The sequence below is a fragment of the Ovis canadensis genome, chromosome 9 (genome assembly GCF_042477335.2).
Source record: "Ovis canadensis isolate MfBH-ARS-UI-01 breed Bighorn chromosome 9, ARS-UI_OviCan_v2, whole genome shotgun sequence".
In the NCBI taxonomy this organism is placed as follows: domain Eukaryota; kingdom Metazoa; phylum Chordata; class Mammalia; order Artiodactyla; family Bovidae; genus Ovis; species Ovis canadensis.
Genome location: NC_091253.1, coordinates 39,765,090 through 39,787,735, shown reverse-complemented (window position 1 = coordinate 39,787,735; position 22,646 = coordinate 39,765,090). Strand labels below are relative to the sequence as shown.

The 22,646-nt window shown below is 38.5% G+C and overlaps 1 protein-coding gene across 14 annotated transcripts in view; it reads left to right on the top strand.

Annotated features, from left to right (window-relative positions):
• Positions 1-22,646, top strand: part of TBC1D31 (TBC1 domain family member 31) — a 62,888-nt gene that overhangs the window by 14,961 nt on the left and 25,281 nt on the right. For all 14 annotated transcript variants that reach the window (XM_069599955.1, XM_069599952.1, XM_069599960.1 and 11 more), the window contains 7 exons: positions 6,134-6,285; positions 8,813-8,972; positions 11,373-11,573; positions 15,450-15,626; positions 20,508-20,587; positions 20,666-20,812; positions 21,159-21,292. In XM_069599955.1, coding sequence (XP_069456056.1) covers positions 6,134-6,285; positions 8,813-8,972; positions 11,373-11,573; positions 15,450-15,626; positions 20,508-20,587; positions 20,666-20,812; positions 21,159-21,292 — 1,051 coding nt within the window. The remainder of the gene's footprint in view (positions 1-6,133; positions 6,286-8,812; positions 8,973-11,372; positions 11,574-15,449; positions 15,627-20,507; positions 20,588-20,665; positions 20,813-21,158; positions 21,293-22,646) is intronic.

Below are 22,646 nucleotides of genomic sequence, written 5' to 3'. Positions count from 1 at the left end.
TCTTAGTTGAGGTACACAGAATCTTCCTTGTGGCACACAGACTCTTGTTGTGCATGGGCTCAGTAATTGTGTGTGGGCTTAGTTTCCCCGAGGCAGGTGGGGTTTTAGTTCCTTGGCTAGGGATTGAACCTTCATCCCCTGTGTTGCAAGGCAGATTCTTAACCACTGGAAGACCACAGAAATCCCTTTTTAGGTCTTTTCCCATATAAGCCATTACAGAGTATTGAGTAGAATTCCCTGTGCTATGCAGTAGATTCTTTTTAGATCTGTTTCACCTACAGTAGTGTATAGATGCCAGTCTCAGTCTCTCGTTTATCCTTCCCCCTTTTATCCCCTGGTGACCATAACCATAAAGAAAGCTGAGCGCCGAAGAATTAACGCTTTTGAACTGTGGTGTTGGAGAAGACTCTGGAGAGTCCCTCGGACTGCGAGGAGATCCAGTCAGAAAGGAGGTCAGTCCTTAGTGTTCATTGGAAGGACTGATGCTGAAGCTGAAACTCCAATACTTTGGCCACCTGATGGAAAGAACTGACTCACTGGAAAAGACCCTGATGCCAAGAAAGATTGAAGGCGGGAGGAGAAGGGGACGACAGAGGATGAGATGGTTGGATGGCATCACCGACTCAATGGACATGAGTTTGAGTAAACTCTGGGAGTTGGTGATGGGCAGGGAAGCCTGGTATTCTGCAGTCCATGGGGTCACAAAGAGTCAGACACAACTGAGCGACTGAACCAAACTGAACTGAACCATAAGTTTGTTTTCTACATCTGTGACTCTACTTCTGTTTTATAACTAAGTTCATTTGTACCGTTTTTTTTAGATTCCACATTTAAGTGATGATATTTGTCTTTCTGTGTCTGACTTCACTCAGTATGACAATCTTTAGGTCCATCCACTTGCTGCGGATGGCATTGTTTTGTTCTTTTTTATGGCTGAGTCTGCTTTTATATTTTAAATACTAATTTTGTGGGGGTTTTTTCCCATTGATGACACATGGTAACACATGATGATATGGTTTCATTTATGATGGCTCTTTTGATCTAAAATGGTCTCCCACCTTTTCTCTTTTATTCCCATAACATTAATTTTTTTTTTTTAAACCAGGCCAGTTAGTTGTGTTGGAAAATGCCACACATTCTGGATTTGTGTTACTGTCTCCTCATTGCATCATTTAACTTGTTTTCTCACCTGATATCTTGTACGTTCAGTTCAGTCACTCAGTTGTGTTTGACCCTTTGTGACCCCACGGACTGCAGGGCACCAGGCTTCACTGTCCATCACCAACTCCACCTGGAGCTTGCTCAGGCTCATGTCCATCAAGTTGGTGATGCCATCCAACCGTCTCATCCTCTGTCCTCCCCTTCTTCTCCCGCCTTCAATCTTTCTCAGCATCAGGATCTTTTCCAGTGAGTCAGTTCTTCGCATCAGTGGCCAAAGTATTGGAGTTTCAGCTTCAGCATCCGTCCTTCCAATGAATATGCAGGGCTGATTTCCTTTAGGATTGACTGGTTTGATATCCTTGCGATCCTAGGGACTCTCAAGAGTCTTCTCCAACACCACAATTGAAAAGCATCAATTCTTTGGTGCTTAGATTTCTTTATGGTCCAACTCTCACATCCATAGATGACTGCTGGAAAAACCGTAGCTTTGTCTAACGAACCTTTGTTGCAAAGTAACAGCCGATGCTACTGATTTCTTGTAAACTTGAATTTAAGCCTAAAGTCTTGAGTAGATTCACATGAATCATTTTTGACAAGCTATTCACCTTGTGTGTAAGATGGAAATAATAATAGTCCTCACCTCAGGGCTGGTTTCGGGACTGAGTATGATAATCTATGCAAAGCCCTTAGCACGAAGCTTGTGCATAGTAAGTGCTTAGTACAAGTTAGCTGCAGCTGCTGTTCTTTCTATATTGCTGTTATTTTTGTTATCTATTATCCAGCTTTATAGGATTATTTCAGTGTAATTAGATATCTTCTAAAAAGCTATAAGGTAACTGTATTAAATAGATGCATAATCCCTTATTAGCAACTCAAAAACTCAGATGTTTTTTAATAACTCATTTGGTGGCAGAATCTGATTGGAAAAATCTGAATTAAGTTGACATGATGCTGAAATATTAATATATTTGAGTATGGGGTGCTGCTCCAAGTCACTGAGAGTTCTACATAATATTATAGATTATGCATTGTATTGGGCTTCCCTGGTGGCTCAGATGGTAAAGAATCTGCTTGCAATGCGGGAGACCCAGGTTTGATCCCTTTCTCAGATCAGTTCTGAATTCTGGAACACATCTTCCCTAAAGGTTTCGGATTAGAAACTATCAGTCAGTAGTTTGACTTTGACTTCAAAATGTTTTTAAAGAATTTACTGCTCCATCTGCTTTCCACTGATTTTTCTACCTAGCAGTAGCGGTAATTGATAGTAATAGATAGCAATACCACAGGTGGCTCGGTGTTAAAGAATCAACCTGCAGTGCAGGAGACGCAAGGAGACTTGGGTTCAGTCCCTGGATCAGGAAGATCCCCTGGAGGAGGAAATGGCAATCCACTCCAGTATTCTTGCCTGGAAAATTCCTTGGACAGAGGAGCCTGGCAGGCTACGGTCCATAGCATCACAAAGAGTCCAACACAACTAAACAGCAGCAGTAATAGATACCAATTGTTGAGTCCTTATTATATACTTGGGCTTCCCTGGTGGCTCAGAGGTTAAAGCGTCTGCCTGCAATGCAGGAGACCTGGGTTCGATCCCTGGGTCGGGAAGATCCCCTGGAGAAGGAAATGGCAACCCACTCCAGTACTCTCGCCTGCAGAATCCCACGGACAGAGGAGCTTGGTGGGCTACAGTCCACGGGGTCGCAAAGAGTCGGACACGACTGAGCAACTTCACTTTACTGTTATATACTTAACACTTTGTTTTGTTATTTTTAAGCTTAAATAAAGGTGGATACAATTATCCCCATTTTACAGTTGGGGAAACTGCACTTCAGAAATATTGAGTAACTTGCCCAGTGTCATGTAGCTTATGAAAAAGGTACAGTTCTGAGCTGAAGCTTGGTTTACTCTGAGGTGGCTCTATTATGCTCTCAGGTGAACCAATTACATTTCTTCGAATTAGAAAATTTTGATTCTTTTGTTGATACTAGGAGGTAGGACACTTAGCTCTGTTAGCTAGAGATTTTGGAATAAATCCTGAGATTTCTGTTTACTGTGGTTCAGTATGAATCAGACAAGGTTTTGTGATGATGGCATCAGAGAACACTTAATAAGTGTCATAAGCTTAGCCTGTATACGAATGGGCACTCACTAAATTTTTGCCAAATTGTATATTTCACTGTTAACTTTCTCTAACTACTATCCTGAACTCTTTCAACTTTGAAAAGAATTCATGTACCTCTCAAAAGTGAATTGGGAAGCCTAGGATTTTCATGTTTTGTAAGAAAAAGGTGCAGCCAACCTTCAAAAAGTATATTTTGTTAGTACTCTTGAAGTTTTTTCTAAGCATTTTGTGTTTGTCAGGAGATGACACTATCTAAATAATGACATGATTCATTAGGAACAATTTTATAATCATTAAAATCTGGCAATTAAAATTACAAATCTAGTAATGAATAATCATGTAGGCAATAATCTATCACAGCTATTCCTCAAAATAGCAGCTGATGCTCATTAACTTTTAAGCTTTTGCTTCTCCCAGTAGGAATAAACTTTATTACTTTTCTAGAAAAATACTGCTAATTATAATAAAAATTTCAAGACACTTTCTCTGACATCAGATTGGAAACTCTTTTCATGCATCCATTATAGATTGTAATGTATTCACTGACAGTTCTTTCTGTACGACCTTCATATTACAAATCTTCTTAATATAATGGAACTGTTGGCAAAAGACCTACCAGATTGTCTTTGATAAAGTGAGCCTAGGACAAAAGTGAGGAGGAGCTGGATCAGGCAAGGGGCTCGGCATCTGATGTAGTTGAGCTAGCATCTTTTAGAGTCTTATAGCTGTAGTCCTTAGTAGATTGTTCTAACTAACCAGTATGTTCCATAGTACATTTTGTGTGCACATATGTATGTTTTCTAGCATTATTATCAAAAAAGAGATAATGTATTATATATAATATATATGTAAATGTATATGTTTACAATGCTCTAAAATTTTTATAGTAATGTTTTTAACTATTGGAATCATTGCCTAACTATATGTATACAATAGCTGCATGACAATAATACAGATTAGTTGCAAGGCTGCCATATTTCATGTGGATGCTTTATTGACCCATTGTTTTTGTAACACTGGGGAAAGCCATGGTAGATGCAGTGTTGATCCTGCTTTTTCTTTGGACATCTCTCTCACTGCTGTGATGATGGTTACATCTAGATTCTGAATACTCAGAGACACTCTAGTCCAGTGTTAGAGATGCTGAACACTTCATCCCCAAAGAATGTATGGATAGCACTCCCTCTGACACCAGTAAAATTGTGAAGATGTCAGAATAAAAGGAAACAAATCCTTAAAGGTGCTCTGCCTCCTCTACGAGTCCCTGCCCCTCTCTTTCCAACACAAAAACAGTCATATGTTTTAAAAATAATAAAGCTTGTAAAGACACAGTAGTAGACACAAGAAGATGTGTTCAAATATAAGGTGTTATAGTCAGTTCTGATGTGGTTAAGAAGGCCGATCTGGATGGAACCAAAGAACAAATACCTAGAACTCGACATAAACTGTTAAAGGTGAAGATGCATATACTATACAACTTAGTAAGAAAAAGGTTTATTCATTCATTTATTCAACAAAAAACTGTTGCGCACCTTTACTAAGTTCTAGTCATTGCGCTGCCACTGACCACACAAGAATAAGCAGGATAGACAAGACTCGGTTCTGCCCGCTCAGAACCACCCAAGTATCTTCAGCTGTGAAGGATGTTGCGTCTCTTGCTCAGTTTTGTCCACAGTGTTTGGGGTTCCATGCATAGGGCGTCAGGGTAGATTTCCTGTGGGCAGACGACTGTATAAAGAAATTATAATTCTTCTGTGGTTCAGAGGAACAAAATAGAAGATCAAAGCTGTATTGAGGGAAGAATAAATAGCTAGAGCTGTAACTATTAGCTGTTTGCAGGAATTTATTTTGAGGAGATAGCTACGAATGCTTGTTCTTAGGGTATTGAATTTTTTTCATGTTCTTTGTTTCCTTTCCTACCTCCCTCTGCATGTTTTACACAGATGGCACACAAAGTTCTGTTTGAGGCCATTGAAACTTATGAGAAAATATTGGTCAGTTTTAATAAAAATGTTATATTATTGAAGTAAGCATTGCTTACTGCTTATGTAAAAGAGAAATAGAAATTATGAGAATAAAATGATATTTTCAGCTTTTCCACCAATTTCAATCTCAATTGTGCATTAAATAAATTGAATCTCTAATAAAATATGAGAATCTCTAATAAAATATAAAATCTCTAACATGTATTTTCAAGTTTTTATTTTGCAAATAATGCTTAGCAAACATTTATAGACATTTATCTTAAAGCATTTTGCTGGGTTTTTTCTCAAAGAATTAACCCTTAGAAGCAGATTGGTTATTCAGAAGAAATATAAGACTGTTGAGATAAATACAGTATCTTTAGTCAGCTTTTACTACCAGCAGGAGTGTATCACAGTTCCTTTTCTATAGTTTCACCAACATTTAATATTTTTAACACTTGATTGTTAGTATTTAATACTGTATATTAGTATATAACTTATAAATATACTATGTGTATTTTGTGTATATGTATGGCTTGTGTTTTGTATAGTTCGTGCATTATTTTAAAGTAAATTTGATACACATAAAATGGTGTCTTATTTTCATCTGAATCTTTTATAAGGTTAAATATTTTAAGAATTGTTATTATTTTATGAATAAACTTGTCATTATAGTCACCTATTTTTTGTTTAAAGGAGTTTACCTTTTCTTTTGATTTATAATAGTATATAAAATATCAGTTTTATCCCCTGGCATGTATTGTAAATATATTTTCTCCAGTTTAAGAAAAAATAATTTTAAGAAAGAATTAACTACTTGTAAATTTTAAACTTAAAGAGGGTTAAATGATCCTTATATAAACAATAACCTTTTTTCCTCCCTTTTTAGGTTTTCTTTCTACCATTAAGTAATACCATCCTCAGCTGTTTTAAAGATAATTCCATCTTCGCCTGGGAATGTGATACTCTTGTTTGCAAATATCAATTGCCAGCTCCACCTGAAAGCTCTAATATATTATACAAAGTGTTCGCTGTGACCAGGTAATGTTCACTTTGAGACACTGAGGATTTTTATGAAATTTAATTTCCAGTGAACTTTTATAGATTTTCATTCAGTATTTTATTGTCATACGAGCAAAAGTTTCCTTTAAACTAAGATATGATCTGAGATATGGTATTAAATTATTTACTTGTTGTACACAAAAATATAAAAAGTATATGAAATCCTAAGGCTGGTATTCTCATTAGCTATAAAAAGCATCAACTAATAGCCACTCCTATCTTGTCTATAATTCTGCCCGTATTTAGTCACATACAACTCTTTGCGATCCCATAAACTGTCCTCCAGTCTCCTCTGTCCATGGGGTTTTCCTTGCAGGAACACTGGAGTAGATTGCCATTTCCCCCTCCAGGGGATCGTCCCAACCCAGGGATCAAGCCTGTGTCTCCTGCACTGGCAGGCAGATCCTTTACCACTGGTAACTGTCTACTACTTCTGTACTGTGTCGTTGTAAAGCAAAGCCCAAGTGTATCATTTCATGCATAAATATTTCAGCGTGTATCCCTAAAGGATAGGACCCTTTTTGAAACACAGCTGTGGTACTATCATTACACCTTTACACATTCATAATAATATATCTAATTATTATTCATAGTTCACGATTGGTCTAATAATCATTTTTGTGGTTGGTTCAAGTTAGGAACAAAATACGGTTCACACATGGCCTTGGTTGATACATCTCTCTTTATATTTTCTTTGCAGTTAACTTGTTAAAGAACTGGTCATTTGTCCTGAAGTATTCTAGATTCTGCTTTTTGCATCCCTGTGATGCTATTTAATGTGATCTCTCATCTGTGTTTACTATAAACTGGTTATGTCATTTCCTGTAAGTTGGAGGCTTGATCTGATCTGGTTTGATCTGGGAGCAAGAAGACATTGTAGGTGGTTGGTGTACTTTCATCTGCAGGAACACAGAACTCTTTCTTATGATGTTAATGGTCACTGGTGGTCATCACCTAGATATCCTGTGTTGCATTGGAGGTTAGCAAAATGGAACTAACTATTCTGTCTTTCCTTCTCCTTTATTAACCAGAACCTTCTCGAGAAAGAAACTTCGTCTCATCAACTCTTTGGTTACTTTGCTGTACAGTTAGTAAAGGAAAAGCAGGATAAAATGCTTGACTTCTTCATCTTAAAAACAGAAAACCTTTTTCCCCAAAATAATGGATTGTTTATTGGCATATTCAGAGGTGACCATTGAAGGTCTTTTGTCTTTAGTCTTTGTAAACTCATGGATTTAAGCATAGTTGACATAGTTTGACTCATTAAAATTATTATTCTTAGTGATGCTCTGGTTCTCTCATCTTTGACCAGTGAGATTATCTTCAGGTCGACTCTGAACCCTCTTGATACAACCCCTTGTCTATGATGTGTGTGTGTTGTCGCTCAGTCATGTCTGACTCTTTGCAACGTTGTGGACTGGAGCCCGCCAGGCTCCTCTATCCATGGAATTCTCCAGGCGAGAATATTGTAGTGGGTTGCCATTCCCTTCTCCAGGGGATCTTCCTGACCCAGGGATTGAACCCATGTCTCCTGTGTCTTTGCAGGCAGATTCTTGATCACTGAGCTACCAGGGAAGCCCTTTTTCAGGCTACTGCAATATAATAGCTTTCTTACTTTGTGTATTTTTAATCTCATTTCCTAAAGTCAGTCTCTGCAAAGCAGCTAGAGTGGTCTTCTTAAATCATTAAATCATTTCCCTATCCAACTCCCTTGAAAGGCTTTACATTGCTCTTAGGAAAATCCAACTCCCCACCATATCCCCTGAGGCCTTTTGTCCTCTGTTCTAGGCTTCCCTCCCTTTTGTCATCTTATTTCCTTCCCCATCTAATTTAAGTGTTCAGCCACACTTGAATATTGCTTCTCATTCTTCCTTATATACTGACCTTATTCCTGTCTCAACATTTTCGTATTGGCCAGTCAGCAATACTGACAAGCATGGAACTCTTCCTCCAGGTCACCCTGTGACCGGCCCATTCACATCATTCTTGCAGTAGATCTCCGTCCTTTCCCAACTTTGTAACATCACCTGTTTAAATTGATAAACATTAAGAATTAATTTCCTCAGAGGTGCTAGCCACATTTTAGTTCTCAGCAACCACACGTGGCTAATAGTGACTCTCTTGGTTCTTGCTGTTTGGGTTTTTGTTTGTTTATTTTTGGCTGCATCTGGTCTTTTCTCTAGTTGTGGCGAGTGGGGGCTGCTCCTCTTGCAGTGCGCAAGCTTCTCATTCTGGTGGGTTCTCTTGTTGTGGCGTGTGCGCCAGCAGTTGTGGCTCTCAGGCTCTAGAGCGAGGGCTTAGTGGCCCACAGCATGTGGAATCTTCCCCAGTCAGGGATGGAACCTGTGGCCTCTGCATCAGATTCTTATCCACTGTACCACCAGGGAAGTCCAGTAGTGACTTTTGGACAGTGTAGGTGAGAACATTTCCATCATGATACTGAATCAAGTTGGACAGTGCTGCTATAAATAATTAATCCAGTCTTTTTTACCTGTCTGTTTTGCAGGGATGGCCGGATCCTGGCTGCAGGGGGCAAATCAAATCACATTCATCTGTGGTGCTTGGAAGCTAAACAGCTGTTTAGAATTATCCAGATGCCCACCAAAGTTCGTGCCATTCGCCATCTGGAATTTCTTCCTGATAGTTTTGATGCTGGTTCTAATCAGGTTAGTAACATAAAGGTTAGTAATGTGGTACTTTTTTGGGAAAAATTGTATCAATTTCTGCACTATATTCTCTCATTTAACTTATGGCAGCCTGATTGTTTCAAGGATTTGAAATTGCCAAAAACTTGTTAAGAGTCTAAAACTGAAAAAATGGAAACATCTTAGGTTCTATATATTAATGATAATTTACCCTTTTTCCTAAAATCGGTATACTTTATGTCATACTCTGGTTTACAGGGTGATGAAGTGTGCTATTTTTTATTTGATCCTTAAAGAATTCTTTGAGCATAGGCAGGGAATGTTTCGCAGACTGTGACATGAAACTAGGTGACTTGTCAGCACTGCTGTTGTAAGGATTAAAAGTAGGACTGGACGGAAATTTTCTTGCTTTTTTGTTGTGCTGTGTTTTATCTACCATTAGCAGGTTGCCTCAAGCCTATGAAACGTGTTTTCTTTCTATTTAGCCTTAGTTTACAAAGTGCTTCCCTTCCACACACCCTTTTTCTTTTTAATAGTTGGGCAGTTGAACCTTAACTTCTTTATTTTCAATTATCTTGGGTCTTGCCATTAACATTTTATATGTGTGTGTGTTTTATGTATATATATATTTATGTATTTATGTATATATGTATGATGTGTGTGTATCATATCTATTTAAGTTTTCTGAGTAGATAATGCTTTCACATGGTTGAAAACATTAAAAAAAAAAGGCATAAAGTGAACTCTTACTTTCTCTCTCATTTGCCCAGTTACTCTCCAAAACCACTGCTGTTATGTAATCTTATGTTTTTCCCATTTTGCATTTTTTTCTTTACTTAGTTTACCTTGAAGATTATCCTATATCAGTACAAAACTTCATTCTTTTTTACAGCTGTATAAATTTTTTAACCAGTCCTTTATTATTGGGCACTCAACCTGTTTTTGGTTCTCTTCTAGCACAGATAATACTGCACTGCATCACTTTTGCACATGTCACTTCACACATCCTGTCTGCAGGGAAAGATAAAATCCCAGAGTTAAATAGTGGTACCAGCATTATGTGCATCTGTAGTTTTGATAGGTCTTGCCTTCCAGAGAAGTTGCATCAACTGAATGAGGGGGTTCCTACCATCTGGCCAACAGAAAAGCATGCTTTTTAGATTGTCACCTTCAAATTGCCTCCAGCTACCTCCAAACTGTAGGCTTTCACATAACAAGGGATGTCAGGGTTTCACAGAATCGCCTGGCGACACAGCCTGCCAGCCCCTGGCCTGGGAAAGAGCCTGTAGACGAAGCAGCAGAGGGCTTTATTGTTTTATGCATTTAAGCTTTTTTAGTACGTGTTTTTAATTTTTCAAGTTGTATGAGTTACAGCTGTTTTTTTCCCCCTTAAAAGACTAGCTTCCTTCAGACTTCCCCCCACCCCAACTCTGTCCTTCTTTGCAGCTCACAGACTTTCTCCCTCCACAACCCAAATGCTGGTTACAACAGCGAGGTCACAGGTTTGTGTGGGGCACCAGGACAGCTGTCAGCTCTGCTCAAGCTGAGGATGGAGAAGGGAAACAAGCCCTCCAGCCTCCCCGCTTCTGCCAGCCAGTATGGAGTCAAAGTGGAGAACAGTATGCCTCTCTCCTTCCCCTGGAGGGGTTGGTGGAGATAGGCCTACCTGTGGGAAGGGAAGAGGCTGAGGTGACCTTTCTGTAGTCTCCCAGGATAGCCTCCTTACTGGTTCTGGTTAGGGCCAGGCTTATCTGGACCTGAACTGGGCAAATCTGCGTGAGCTGTGAATAGGGATTTTAAATAAACATCGTGGCTCTCTGCGAGTATGGTCTCCTCTGATTGTCCTCTACCCCACCACTGCACGCCCCCAAGAGAGAACATAGGTAAATACACATGTGTGTACGTGTGTAGTTTAACTTTTTAAAATTGAGGTGTAATTGACAGAGAACATGTTAGTTTCAGGGCTTCCTTCATAGCTCAGTTGGTAAAGAATCTGCCTGCAATGCAGGAAGACCCTGGTTCAATTCCTGGGTTGGGAAGATCCACTGGAGAAGGGATAGGCTACCCACTCCAGTATTCTTGGACTTCCCTTGTGGCTCAGCTGGTGAAGAATCCGCCTGCAATGCAGGAGACTGGGTTTGATCCCTGGGTTGGGAAGATCCCCTGGAGAAGGGAAAGGCTACTCCAGTATTCTGGCCTGGAGAATTCCATGGGCTGTATAGTCCATGGGGTCACAAAGAGTCAGACAGGACCGACGATCTTCACTTTCACTTTCATGTTAGTTTCAGGTGTATAACAGGATGACTTAGTATTTGTATGTATATATTGTAAAATAGTCACCATAATAGGTCAAGTTAACATCTGAGACTTGAATTTTAAATGTGTTTTAGGAACTCACATGTTGTTTCTCTCTACTCTTAGGTTCTTGGAGTGCTAAGTCAGGATGGTATTATGAGATTTATTAATATACAGACTTGTAAACTTCTCTTTGAAATTGGGAGTCTTGATGATGGAATTAGCTCATCAGTAATTAGCCCACATGGACGGTACATTGCATCTATTATGGAAAATGGCAGTCTGAACATATACTCAGTTCAGACTTTAACGAAAGAAATAAATAAGGTATGTTATCAAGTAAACTTCCCTTTTTTCTTTTAAGATTTAAATGTTGTATCATCAAAAATAAAAGCTCTGTTACAATTTTTTAACTTTCTTGCACCATTATCCCTTTTTCTGGATATGTTTTCTCGCTCTTACTCCCAAAGCCACATCTCCAGACTTTGCTCACCTATGCTCCATTCTTAAACTGCTGCCTTTGTCAAAGGCCTCTGTTTGTTCCTGTCCCATTCAAGGTACCCCCCGATCTGCTTCCTGAAAAAGGTCCGCAGTCCCAGTCTGTTCATTTTTTTCTCTTTCTTCCCCTCTTGCAGGCTAGACACCTTGGAGCACCTATGACTGTATCTATTCCTCTCTTTCCCGAATTGAGTCAATACTAAGTTGTGTACTCCTTGAATCTGAAATGTCTGTACGTGGGCCACCTGTTCGCCATCTCGGCCATCCTTGTCTTGGTGCTCACTGACTGCTCTCGAATAATAGTAATCTCAATAAATACACCTAAACTCAGAGCCCTCGGTGCCTGCCCCTCCTCATCACTCATCTTCCACATACTATATTTCTAAAATAAGACTTTCATCATCTAAACTAACGCTGTTCTTGTGGCCTCCGTTCCTTTGCCTCTTGCATTAAGTCCAGACTCTTCTCCTGCCTCTCAAAATCTTCTCTATTCTTGTCTTCTCTACCTAGCGTGTTTCCCTGCGCTTTCTACTTCCTTACTATCCCTTGTAGACACCGTGTGTGTTTCTACATCTGTTGTTCCCCTACACATTTCATCTGAAATATACTTCCCCCTTCTCTTACGGTAATCTAGAATTTCTCCGGCTTGTTGCATCAAATAACAAAGCAAGTTGTACGTTAGATTGTTTCCTTCTCTTTTCTGGGGTGGGGAAGGGAATATTTTTAAGAAAGAAATTGTTTATTTTTATTTGGAGGATAATTCCTCTGCAATGTTGTGCTGGTTTCTGCCATACATCAACATGAAATCAGCTGTAGATACACCTGTGTCCCCTCCCTCTTGACCGTCCCTCCCACCTCCCACCCCGCCCCACCCCTCTACGACGCCACAGAGCGGGTCCTGTAGTAAAATAAATTTCGCACTGGCTGTTTTACATATGGTAATGCACAGGCTTCAGGCTGTTCTCTCAGTTTGTCCCACCCTCTCCTTTCCCCACTGTGTCCACAAGCCTGTTCTCTATGCCTGTGTCTCTGTTGCCCTACAAATGTGTGCATCAGTAAGAAGTTCTTATTACAGAGAAAAAGCAAAAGATACAGATAAGCAAATAATTCAGTAAGTCTAACCATTCTCAGATGATTTTGAAACATATGCCTACCGAGTATTTTTTTCTATGTGTATAAATGTATGCAGTCAACCTGCATATTCACAGATTCTATTTGTGAATCTGTCTGCTGGTGAAATTCAGTTTTCAGTAACTCAGCGTTGTGGCAACTCCGTAAAACATAACTACTGCGAATAATGAGAATTGTTTATGTGGCAGGTGCACATGTGAATACATTTTCTTTAAACATGTAATTATACTCTACTATTCTTGGAGACTTAAAAAATTTTAATAACATTATTTGCACTTAATGAGAGTTGTTAGCCTAGCTGGATATATAAGAGTTAGGTAAATGTTATTAACAGAACAAGAGATCTGAGAAAAACCAAGATAAGCATGTCATTGGCTTCCTCTCTGTTATTTGTTAAGCAAATTGAGATCAGATTGATGAAAAGCTAGCTTATAACAGAAGTAGGATTCCAGTGTCTCTATGGCTATTCCAGGCTTACAGAATGGCCAGGTTTATACAAAACTTACTAACCATGTCTCATTCCTTCAAGTCCTATTTTCTTGCCATTGAAGAATTTCTGGTATTCTGCTGATAATAAGTAAGCTAATTCCTATTTCTGTGGTGAAGTTTCAGCACTCCTGAGGTGTGGCAATTCAGGTCATATCTCAGGCTCCAACTTTTGGGAGACTCTTTGATGCAAGAACTATGAAAAATGTGGCACTAGAATTAGTGTTTTAATAATGATTTAGAAGAATGGACTGAGGTTAGAAGATAGTTCAAGGATGTTAAAGATGGGGAGTATTCAGAAGTCAGACCACTATTAATTGCATTTCATAGACAAAGAGTTGAATCATAGAGTAGGTAGTCACTGTACTTTTTCTTTGGTCAGAGCTATTGCTACTATATTTTGCATTATTCTTATATTCTTTCAGATGTGAATAAATAATAATGTATCCTAGAAAACCACTATTTTTAAAACCCCTTACTGATACAGTTAAAACTTTAAATACTTTTCATAATTTTAAAACAAAAGTACAGTAGCAGTGCCATATATATTATTGCATTACCTACTCTTATACACTTCACAATGTTACGTGTCGTACATACTGTAATTGACAATAGGGGATGTTTTCCTGGTCTCCTGTAATAGATGCAAATTTCAAAAGCAAGGGGCTTCCCAGGTGGCTCAGTGGTAAAGAATCCGCCTCCCAATGCAGGAGACACGGGTTTGATTCCTGATTCAGGAAGATCTCCTGGAGAAAGAAATGGCAACCCACTGCAATATTATTGCCAGGAAAGTCCCATGGACATAGGAGCCTGGTGGGCTACAGTCCATGGGCTCATAAAAAGAGTCAACACAACTTAGCAACTAAGTGAGCAACTGCTGCTCCTTCAAAAGCAGAAGTCCTGAACTTTTGAAGGCAACATGAGAAAAAGTTTTGTTTGAAACCTCAAAGTAGTCTTTTTATAGTCTGTTGTTTAAAAAGAGGCAGAATGTTTGCCTTGTTCTACTTATTTCTTTTGGGGGTGAGGGAGGAGGAGGTCAAAAAAGTTTGCTTTATGCGTCAAAGCTTTCCCAGAGTGGTGATTTATTTCCATTGTACGTCATCATGGAAGCACAGTGTTCTGGCTTTCATGACAGCTTGATTCAAGGTGATGCATATAATTTGTGTTTTTTGGAAATCTAATATGTTCATTTGGACTTCTGGGTTTTTCCTCGTGTTCTCATATAAGAGGCACTGCCACTTTGACTTCAAGACAAATTTATCTAAAAAACACAAATCCATCTGTCTTTGATCTGGGTCTGGGCTAATTACTAAGGAAACACTCGGCCATAATGGTCTCAAACATTTAAACACCCTGTGAAAGTCATTGTACTTTAATCATGTTTGGAACTCAGAAAACCAGAGGTACTTTACCTGCTCATTTCCTTTGAACAAGGATGATCGTTTTATTTCAAAGAAGGTGTTATTCATGAAGGAAATGCCTTAGTCAAGTAAGTTGAAGTTGTTGAAGGCTTATCTTCCTATTTGATAAGCCCCATCAAAATGAGGGTTTGGCGTCTAAGCCGTGCTGTCTGCACACGGGCTCTGAAGCTGTGGATGCAGTTGAGGGCCTGACAGCCATCTCTGTGTAAGTTAGAAAATGTAACCAAGGACAGAGGCAGGGGTGCTGTGCTGTCAGAGGAAAGTCATGTGACAGTTTCCCTCGAAAGAAATTTCACTGGAGCCCAAAGAATACTAGGCTGCTTCTGTCAGCCTTTTAGAGGGCCATGGGCTACAGATTACTCCAGTACTACGAACTTTTATTGTGCAGGTATAAAAGATGGATTGATACTGTATGACTTAAGGCCAGCTTTCAAGGAATCATTCAGTTCTATTTATCTTTGTTAATCAAGATCTTTATTGTGTTCCTCAAAGGAATTTGGCAGAAATTTGCTTTGACTCAGTCAACAAGGAAACATTCTTGGACACTTTATTTATACTTTTTGTATCAAGGCACAGTATTAAATTGACCAAAATAAAATTTTTAAATACTGTGTTTGCAGGTCTATTTTCTAAAGATAGCCACTGGATTTTTTTTCCTCCCTTTTAGCCACCTCCTCCTTTAGTGAAAGTGATTGAGGATTTGCCTAAGAAGAAAGGGAATTCTGGTGATCTTAAGGTGAAAGTGACATCAGGAAGGGTACAGCGGCCAGCGAAATCAAGGGAGAGCAAAACACAGACCAGAATATTGAAACAAGACCTGAGTGGCAGTCTTGAAAAGAAAGAGGTAAGAATGTATTACACTTTTCATTTGTCCTGACTCTGCTGGAAACAGGTCTCATGATTCCTAGTCCATTATCGTTCTTCCTTCTCTTAAGAATTAAAAGGAAAATTTTAGAAAAGCAGAAAGTTGTAACTGAAATTATAACATGCTTTGTAAAACTTTTTAATATAAAATTTAAAAGCCTTTTTAATATAAAATTAATGCATACTTTTTTTTAAGTCAAACAGTATAGAATTTCACTGTCCAATATGGTAGCCACTAGTCACAAGTGGCTGGACTGATTTGAAATGTGGTGTATGTGTGAAGTGCACATCAGATACTGAAATTTTATTATGAGCAAAAGAAAGTAAAATATTTAAAAAATTGAAGTATATCTCATTTACAGTTTTATATTAGTACAAAATAGTGATTCAGTATTTTTATAGATTATATTCCATTTAAAGCTATTGTAAAATATTAGCTATATTCTCTGTGCTGTATATCTTGTTACATATCTATACTATTATATATATGACAAGCTTATTATATATAGTAATTTGTACTTAATTTCCTACCCCTAAAGAAGGAAAAGCATCATATTAATAATATGCTGATTGTATTTTCAAATGATAATATTTTTATTACATTGGGTTAAATTATTAAATTTAATTTTTACCTGCTGCTTGTGACTTTTTTTAACATGGTTCCTACAAAACTTAAAATTACACTTGTCTCTTGGATTAACAGTTATCTGTCATAGAAGGCTGTAAAGGGACAAAACCCAAAAGTATAAATTCATGGCACTCCCCAGAGGTGATCATCGTTAATAATTGTTCATCTTTCAGAAATTTTCTGTGTATAAATATATACATATATATCTGTGTCTGTTACCTTTAAATATTTTTAATAAATGGAGTCATTTATATTACTGTTTTATAACTTGCTCTTATCATTTAACAGATTGACTATTTATATTAGTGCAGGTAGTGCTATAGCAGTTGAAAATATTTGCGTAGTATTGCATTTATGGATACACATGAATTTATCTCACTAGAACTCTGCTCAGTGGCATTTAAGTTGTAATATTAGTCTTCTGTTGATACATTCTGTGATGCAGTGGCTATTCTTTGAACATTTGCACAAACATATCTGTGATGCAGTGGCTATTCTTTGAACATTTGCACAAACATATCTGTAGAAGAATTTTTAAGTAAGAGCATGTGCATAAAAATTTTCATAGTAGCCAAATTGTTCTTCAGAATTTGTGTGTGTGTGATTTATTTAAGAAAAACTTAGAAGCCACCAAAATGTCCACCATTAGGTAACTAATCAATATAAATTATGGTAGAGCTTTATAGTAGAAATCTAAGAATATTTAAGAGGAAAGGGAAATGATTGTAGTATGTTAAATATAAAAAGCAAGCTACAAGAACTATATGTTTGGTTATCTGTGTGCTCAGTCACTCAGTTGTGTCCAACTCTGAGACCCCATGGACTGTAGCCTGCAGGCTCCTCTGTCCATGGGGATTCTCGAGGCCAGAATACTGGAGTGGGTTGCCATGCCCTCCCTCCAGGGAATCTTCCCAACCCAGGGACTGAACCCAGATCTCCCACATTGCAGGCCAATTCTTTACCATCTGAGCCACTTTTAAAAAGATAGGGGTACTTATGTATTATTTTTAAAACTCTATAGGAAAGACTGAGTTACTAATAGAATTACCTATTTCAGTCAGTTTTATTATCTTCTTTATAGCGGTTTTTTTTTTGTATATTCCTTATTTTCTGGAATTGAAAGAAAATTATAACAATAGAGAAACTGCTAGCATTTTCAGGAACTTTTAAAACTGTTTATTAACAGTAAATCAGTCAGTCACATACACACAAATGGAGAGCTCAGCACATTTTTACAGACTGAATACACCTGCACTCTCAGCACCCAGATCAAAAAAAGGACCTTTCCCAGCACCCTCGAAGGCCCTCCACTTCTCCCTTCCAGGCACTTCGCCCCAAGGATAACTATCTCCTGTCTTTTAACACCTTAGATTAGTTCTGCCCCTTTTGTGCTTATGGTCATTGGGTCATTTAGTTGGTACTCTTTTCTGTCTGGCTTCTTTCATGCATCATATCTGAGAGATCCATGTGGTCATAAACCATTCTGTGTCTGTATAGAATTCCCTGGTATGAATAAGCCATGACTGCTTTATCCATTCTGCTACTGGTAGGCATCTGAGTAGTTTTCTAGCTTTTTTTTTGCTATGAGAAACAGCGTTACTGTGAACATTTTAGTACATCTTTGGTGAACATAAGGATGTGTCTCTTGTTGGGTATAAACGTAGGAATGGAATTACTGGCTTATGGGCTATGCGTATGTTCAGCTTTAGTAAATACTGTCAGAGTTTCCCAGGTGGTTGATTTAAACAATCCATATTCTCACCATGAGGTATTTGAGGGTTCTAGTTGCTTCATGTTCTTACCAACTGTTGGTGTTTTCACATTAATTTTGACAGCCTCTTTTCTGCTATAAGCAGTTTTAGAAAGTGAAGCTTGCATCAAAAGGGGAATGTGTAATGTGTTGTCTACCAGGGAAATTCAGTAGAGACTCAGTGCTCAGGGTTTTTACTGGAAGCTGGTTATAGGTACCCCCTGTGTAGTACATTACAAAACTCCACACAAGGACTCCACACGGAAAGCAGGTGATCAGCTTAAACCACACTGTACGGGTTAGGCACAATGAGCTGCTCCCACTGGTTCTGAGGAGGGTGGAAACTTCCTGAAAACCCAGGTATATGGACACCAGACAAGGGCCAACCTGTAGGCCTTTTCAAGGGTAGCAGTCCTGCCACATGAAATCTCTTCTGGACCTACTCATATCCACGTTAAGAAATAGAGTGTTATCAGTAGCTTTGGAGTCCCCTGTGTGGTTGTCCCCAATCACATTTTTCTCCCTGTCCCACAGATGTGACCATTGTCCCCACTTCTGCATTAATTATGTCCTTGGTTTTCTTTGTAGTTTTATCACTTCTACATTGTAGCCCGGCACCGAGCTAGCTGTGTAAAGAATGGGGAATATTGACCCTATGAGTTGAATGCGCTAGTGAGAAAAGGAGCTGAATGGCGTATCTGAGACATAGTCTGGCTTGAGCTTTCCTGAAAGTTTACACGAGCCTTTCCTGGGAAAATGAGTGGGCAGTCATGACTGACTTGTGGGAAATAAAAGTGACACCACAATCAGGGCATCTGGCCACACTCGGTCTGCATTACAGGTAGAAGGCCCACAGACATGTGTCAGAGAGCAGGTGGCTTCTAAAAACCCGTGTGTGTGCGCTAAGTCACTTCAGTCGTGTCCACCTCTGGACTGTAGCCCGCCAGGCTTCTTTGTCCATGGGATTCTCCAGACAAGATTACTGGAGTGAGTTGCTATGTTCTCCTCCAGGGGATCTTCCTGACCCAGAGACCGAACCCAGGTTTCTTATGTCTCCTGCATTAGCAGGCAGGCTCTTTACCACTAGCACCACCTTGGAATCCCTTAGCCAGCTCTAAATGGTGGGTCAAAGTAGGTCCCTTCTATGGGTGAAATGTGTGTGCTCAGCTAATCATGGCTTCAGGACACAGAAAGGAAGTAGGGACTTCATCTGCTCGTGGTTGAGACGAGAGGATGAAACTCAGGCCAGTTCATCTGGGCATCTGTCCTTTGTTTAAAGAGGCGTCAGTGGCAGCAGGTGTCCTGGTGATGAGCAGTGAACATGTCTCTTTCATGGGTCGTGTTGCTCCAGTCTGGGCTACTTGCCCTCGACGTCTGGTCCATGGCGCTCAAATGGCAAATCTTCATTGACTGTCATCTCAGGCTTTCCCTCACCTCCCTCTTACACTGGATTACCTGTTTCTTATGGTAAAAAGTGCACTGAACTAAGTCAGAAGATCTGGCTTTGAGTCTTGAACTAACACTTAACAGACCTATGACCTTGAGCAAGTTGGGGAGCTTCTACTGACCTTTCCATTTCTTCAAAGAAAGGAAGCCAGAAGGTTTCCTGTGCTTTGTATGGTTAAGCTTAAATGAAATACTCTATACATATGGGTTTATGATTCTTAAATCTATAAAATATTTTCCCATTATGATAAAAATTGAATTAAAAATAAAAGTGAAAAAAGAGCAAGAGAAGGAGGAAGATATTAGAATGCATTGTTCTTGCTACAGGGATTAACAAATGGCAGCCCATGGGCTTAGGTTCTGGGAACCCTGGCTGCTCAAGCTAAGGATGAAGTGGAAGTTGCTCAGTCATGTCCGACTCTTTGCGACCCCATGAACTACACAGTCCATGAAATTCTCTAGGCTAGAATACTGGAGTGGGTAGCCTTTCCCTTCTCCAGGAGATCTTTCCAATCCAGGGATCGAACCCAGGTCTCGCGCATTGCAGGCTGATTGTTTACCAGCTGAGCCACAAGGGAAGCCCAAGAATACTGGAGTGGGTAGCCTATCCCTTCTCCAGCAGATCTTCTCAACCTAGGAATCGAACCAGAACCTCCTGCATTTCAGGTGGATTCTTTACCAGCTGAGCTATCAGGGAAGCCCAGCTAAGAATGATTTTTACATTATTAAATGGTTGCATTTTAAATGATTGTATAGGCATCTATATAAGTGTCTGTGTAATATCCTTAATCTTGCCTTTTGACCTGAAACCTAAAATATTTACTGTCTGATTGTTGACAGAAAAAGTTGGTCAGACCCTGTAATAGGGTAAATAATAGGTCATAAACTGTGTGCTGTGTATGTACACACTCAGGAGAGAGAAAGATTTTGTATGTATGGAGAGAGTCCCATGATATAAAATATTTTTTACTGTGATTATGTTCTGAAGTTGGAAAGTCACAGTGGACTTATTGATACTATTTTTTTTCTCTTTATAGAGTGAGTTGTCAGATGGATTAAACAAAAAGCGTTTACAAATCTTATTAAAAGGCTATGGTGAATTTCCAACGAAATACAGGTAAAATTTAAATTCTTACCTGTTAAATCAGTCTTATCCCTGCAGTTTTTCTTGGTTAAAACTATGTTTTAATTTCAGAATGTTCATTTGGCGCTCGCTGCTACAGCTGCCTGAAAATCATACAGCATTTAGTAACCTTATAGATAAAGGCATTCATGTGGCATTTCTCAACCTTCAAAAGAAATACCCTGTCAAAAGCAGGAAGCTACTCAGAGTATTACAGAGGTATGTTCAGTATTTTGCAGCAATGTGTATCTACCCCAAGGTACTTATTACTTACAAATGGGGAAAATAGTGATTTATAGTAGAGAAACTTAGCAGACACCTTCTTAACCAAGTAATCAAATTTAAAATGACCAGTAATAAAAATCTCACCTCTGTATTATTGCACATCACTTTTGTGGTATTCTTGCCAAAAGTTTATATCCTCAGTCTCATTGTGGGAAAACAGGCATATCCAAGTTTCACCAAATTTATCTTCTGTATCATTTTTTATAATCTGAATATATTATTTAGTGAATAATACACTTAACAAGCTTTTCTGGTCTTTATTTCCTTATTTTATTCACAGAACCCTCTCTGCATTAGCTCACTGGTCCACCATTTTTAGTGACACACCGTATCTTCCACTTCTGGCATTTCCATTTGTAAAATTGTTCCAGAACAACCAGCTCATCTGTTTTGAAGTTGTTGCTACGCTTATAAGTAAGTAAAAAACGAAACCAAGAGTAGATACTTGTACCTTTTCCTGATATTTTTTCATCTTTGCAATGTTTAACAATTCTAGTGTGAGATAGACCTAGAGCATGGGCAGTTTGGACATTAACACAAAAATAAACCTTTTTACTTAAATAAAATTTAGATGGTTGCATTTTAGATGATATTGTTACAGGCTAGATTTTGTTAGTAAGAAGGAAGCTGGTGCTTCACTAAAAGGAAGTCAGTTACTGCTCAGAAGAGTGCAGTAAGGATGTGAGGCATTCAGCATGCAATGCCAGACGTGGCACGTGCTGACCCTGAGCCCTGTTCTCATCATCCTTTGGTTGTTACCTTTACTGAGAACTTTGTGTGTGCCGGGTACCATTCTCAGGGTTTTGCCTTTCTTAACTCACTTAACTCTTACAGGACTCCTGTGAGGTAGGTGTTATTCATTATTATCTCCTTTTTGTAGATGAAGAGAGCTTGAGCTCCATGATTAGGTTAATGGTAGAATAAGAATTTGAACCCAGGCAGTCAGAACCTATAGCTTGTACTCCCATATGTTTACTGCTTCATCATTATCTACTAATACACTAAAAAGTGAGTCATTTTTTTATATAAATAAGATCAAGTCAACTAAATGGTTGATAAACTGGATCCAAGTTAAACCAAGCCTGGTTTAACAAAAATAACCAATTTTATATGTATTTTTATTGTACAAAGGAGATAAGCACTCAACTATAACAATAAAATTCTGAAAAGTAGAAATTAAAAGATCCCAGCATACATCTTGTGAGTATTTTAGTACATTTCTCTTGACAGTTTTTCATTTATTCTGTTGTATTTGCTTTAATAAATTTTTACCAATCATTGGAGAAAATCTAGGAAAATTTACAAAAGAAAAGTTATGAATATTCCTCTTCTTTAGAGAGTCTTGATAATATATTTGTGAATTTCTTATAAGAGCATTTCCCCCAAATCATTAAATATCTTCTAAAATATAATTTCTTGCCTATAGTATTTCCTCTTATAGGTATACCATAAAATGTATCCCCCAACTGTTAGACTTTTAGGGGGGTTATTTTTATAATTATACTACTTGTATTTAATGCATTATATACACTTCTCTTATTTGTGTAAGCTTCCTAGACATTTTATCCTGTATTGTAATATTCCATAATGTACATGTTCTAGTTTAATCTTTTGTTGTTGGACATTCAGGTTGTTTCTAATTTTTATGTATTAAAAATAACAATTTTGTGACTAGCTTCAAGCTCATAAATTTATAATAATTTATTTTGGGTGGAGCCCCAGGATGGTATTATAAAATATGAATATTGCAATTGGTTCTACAAAGAGA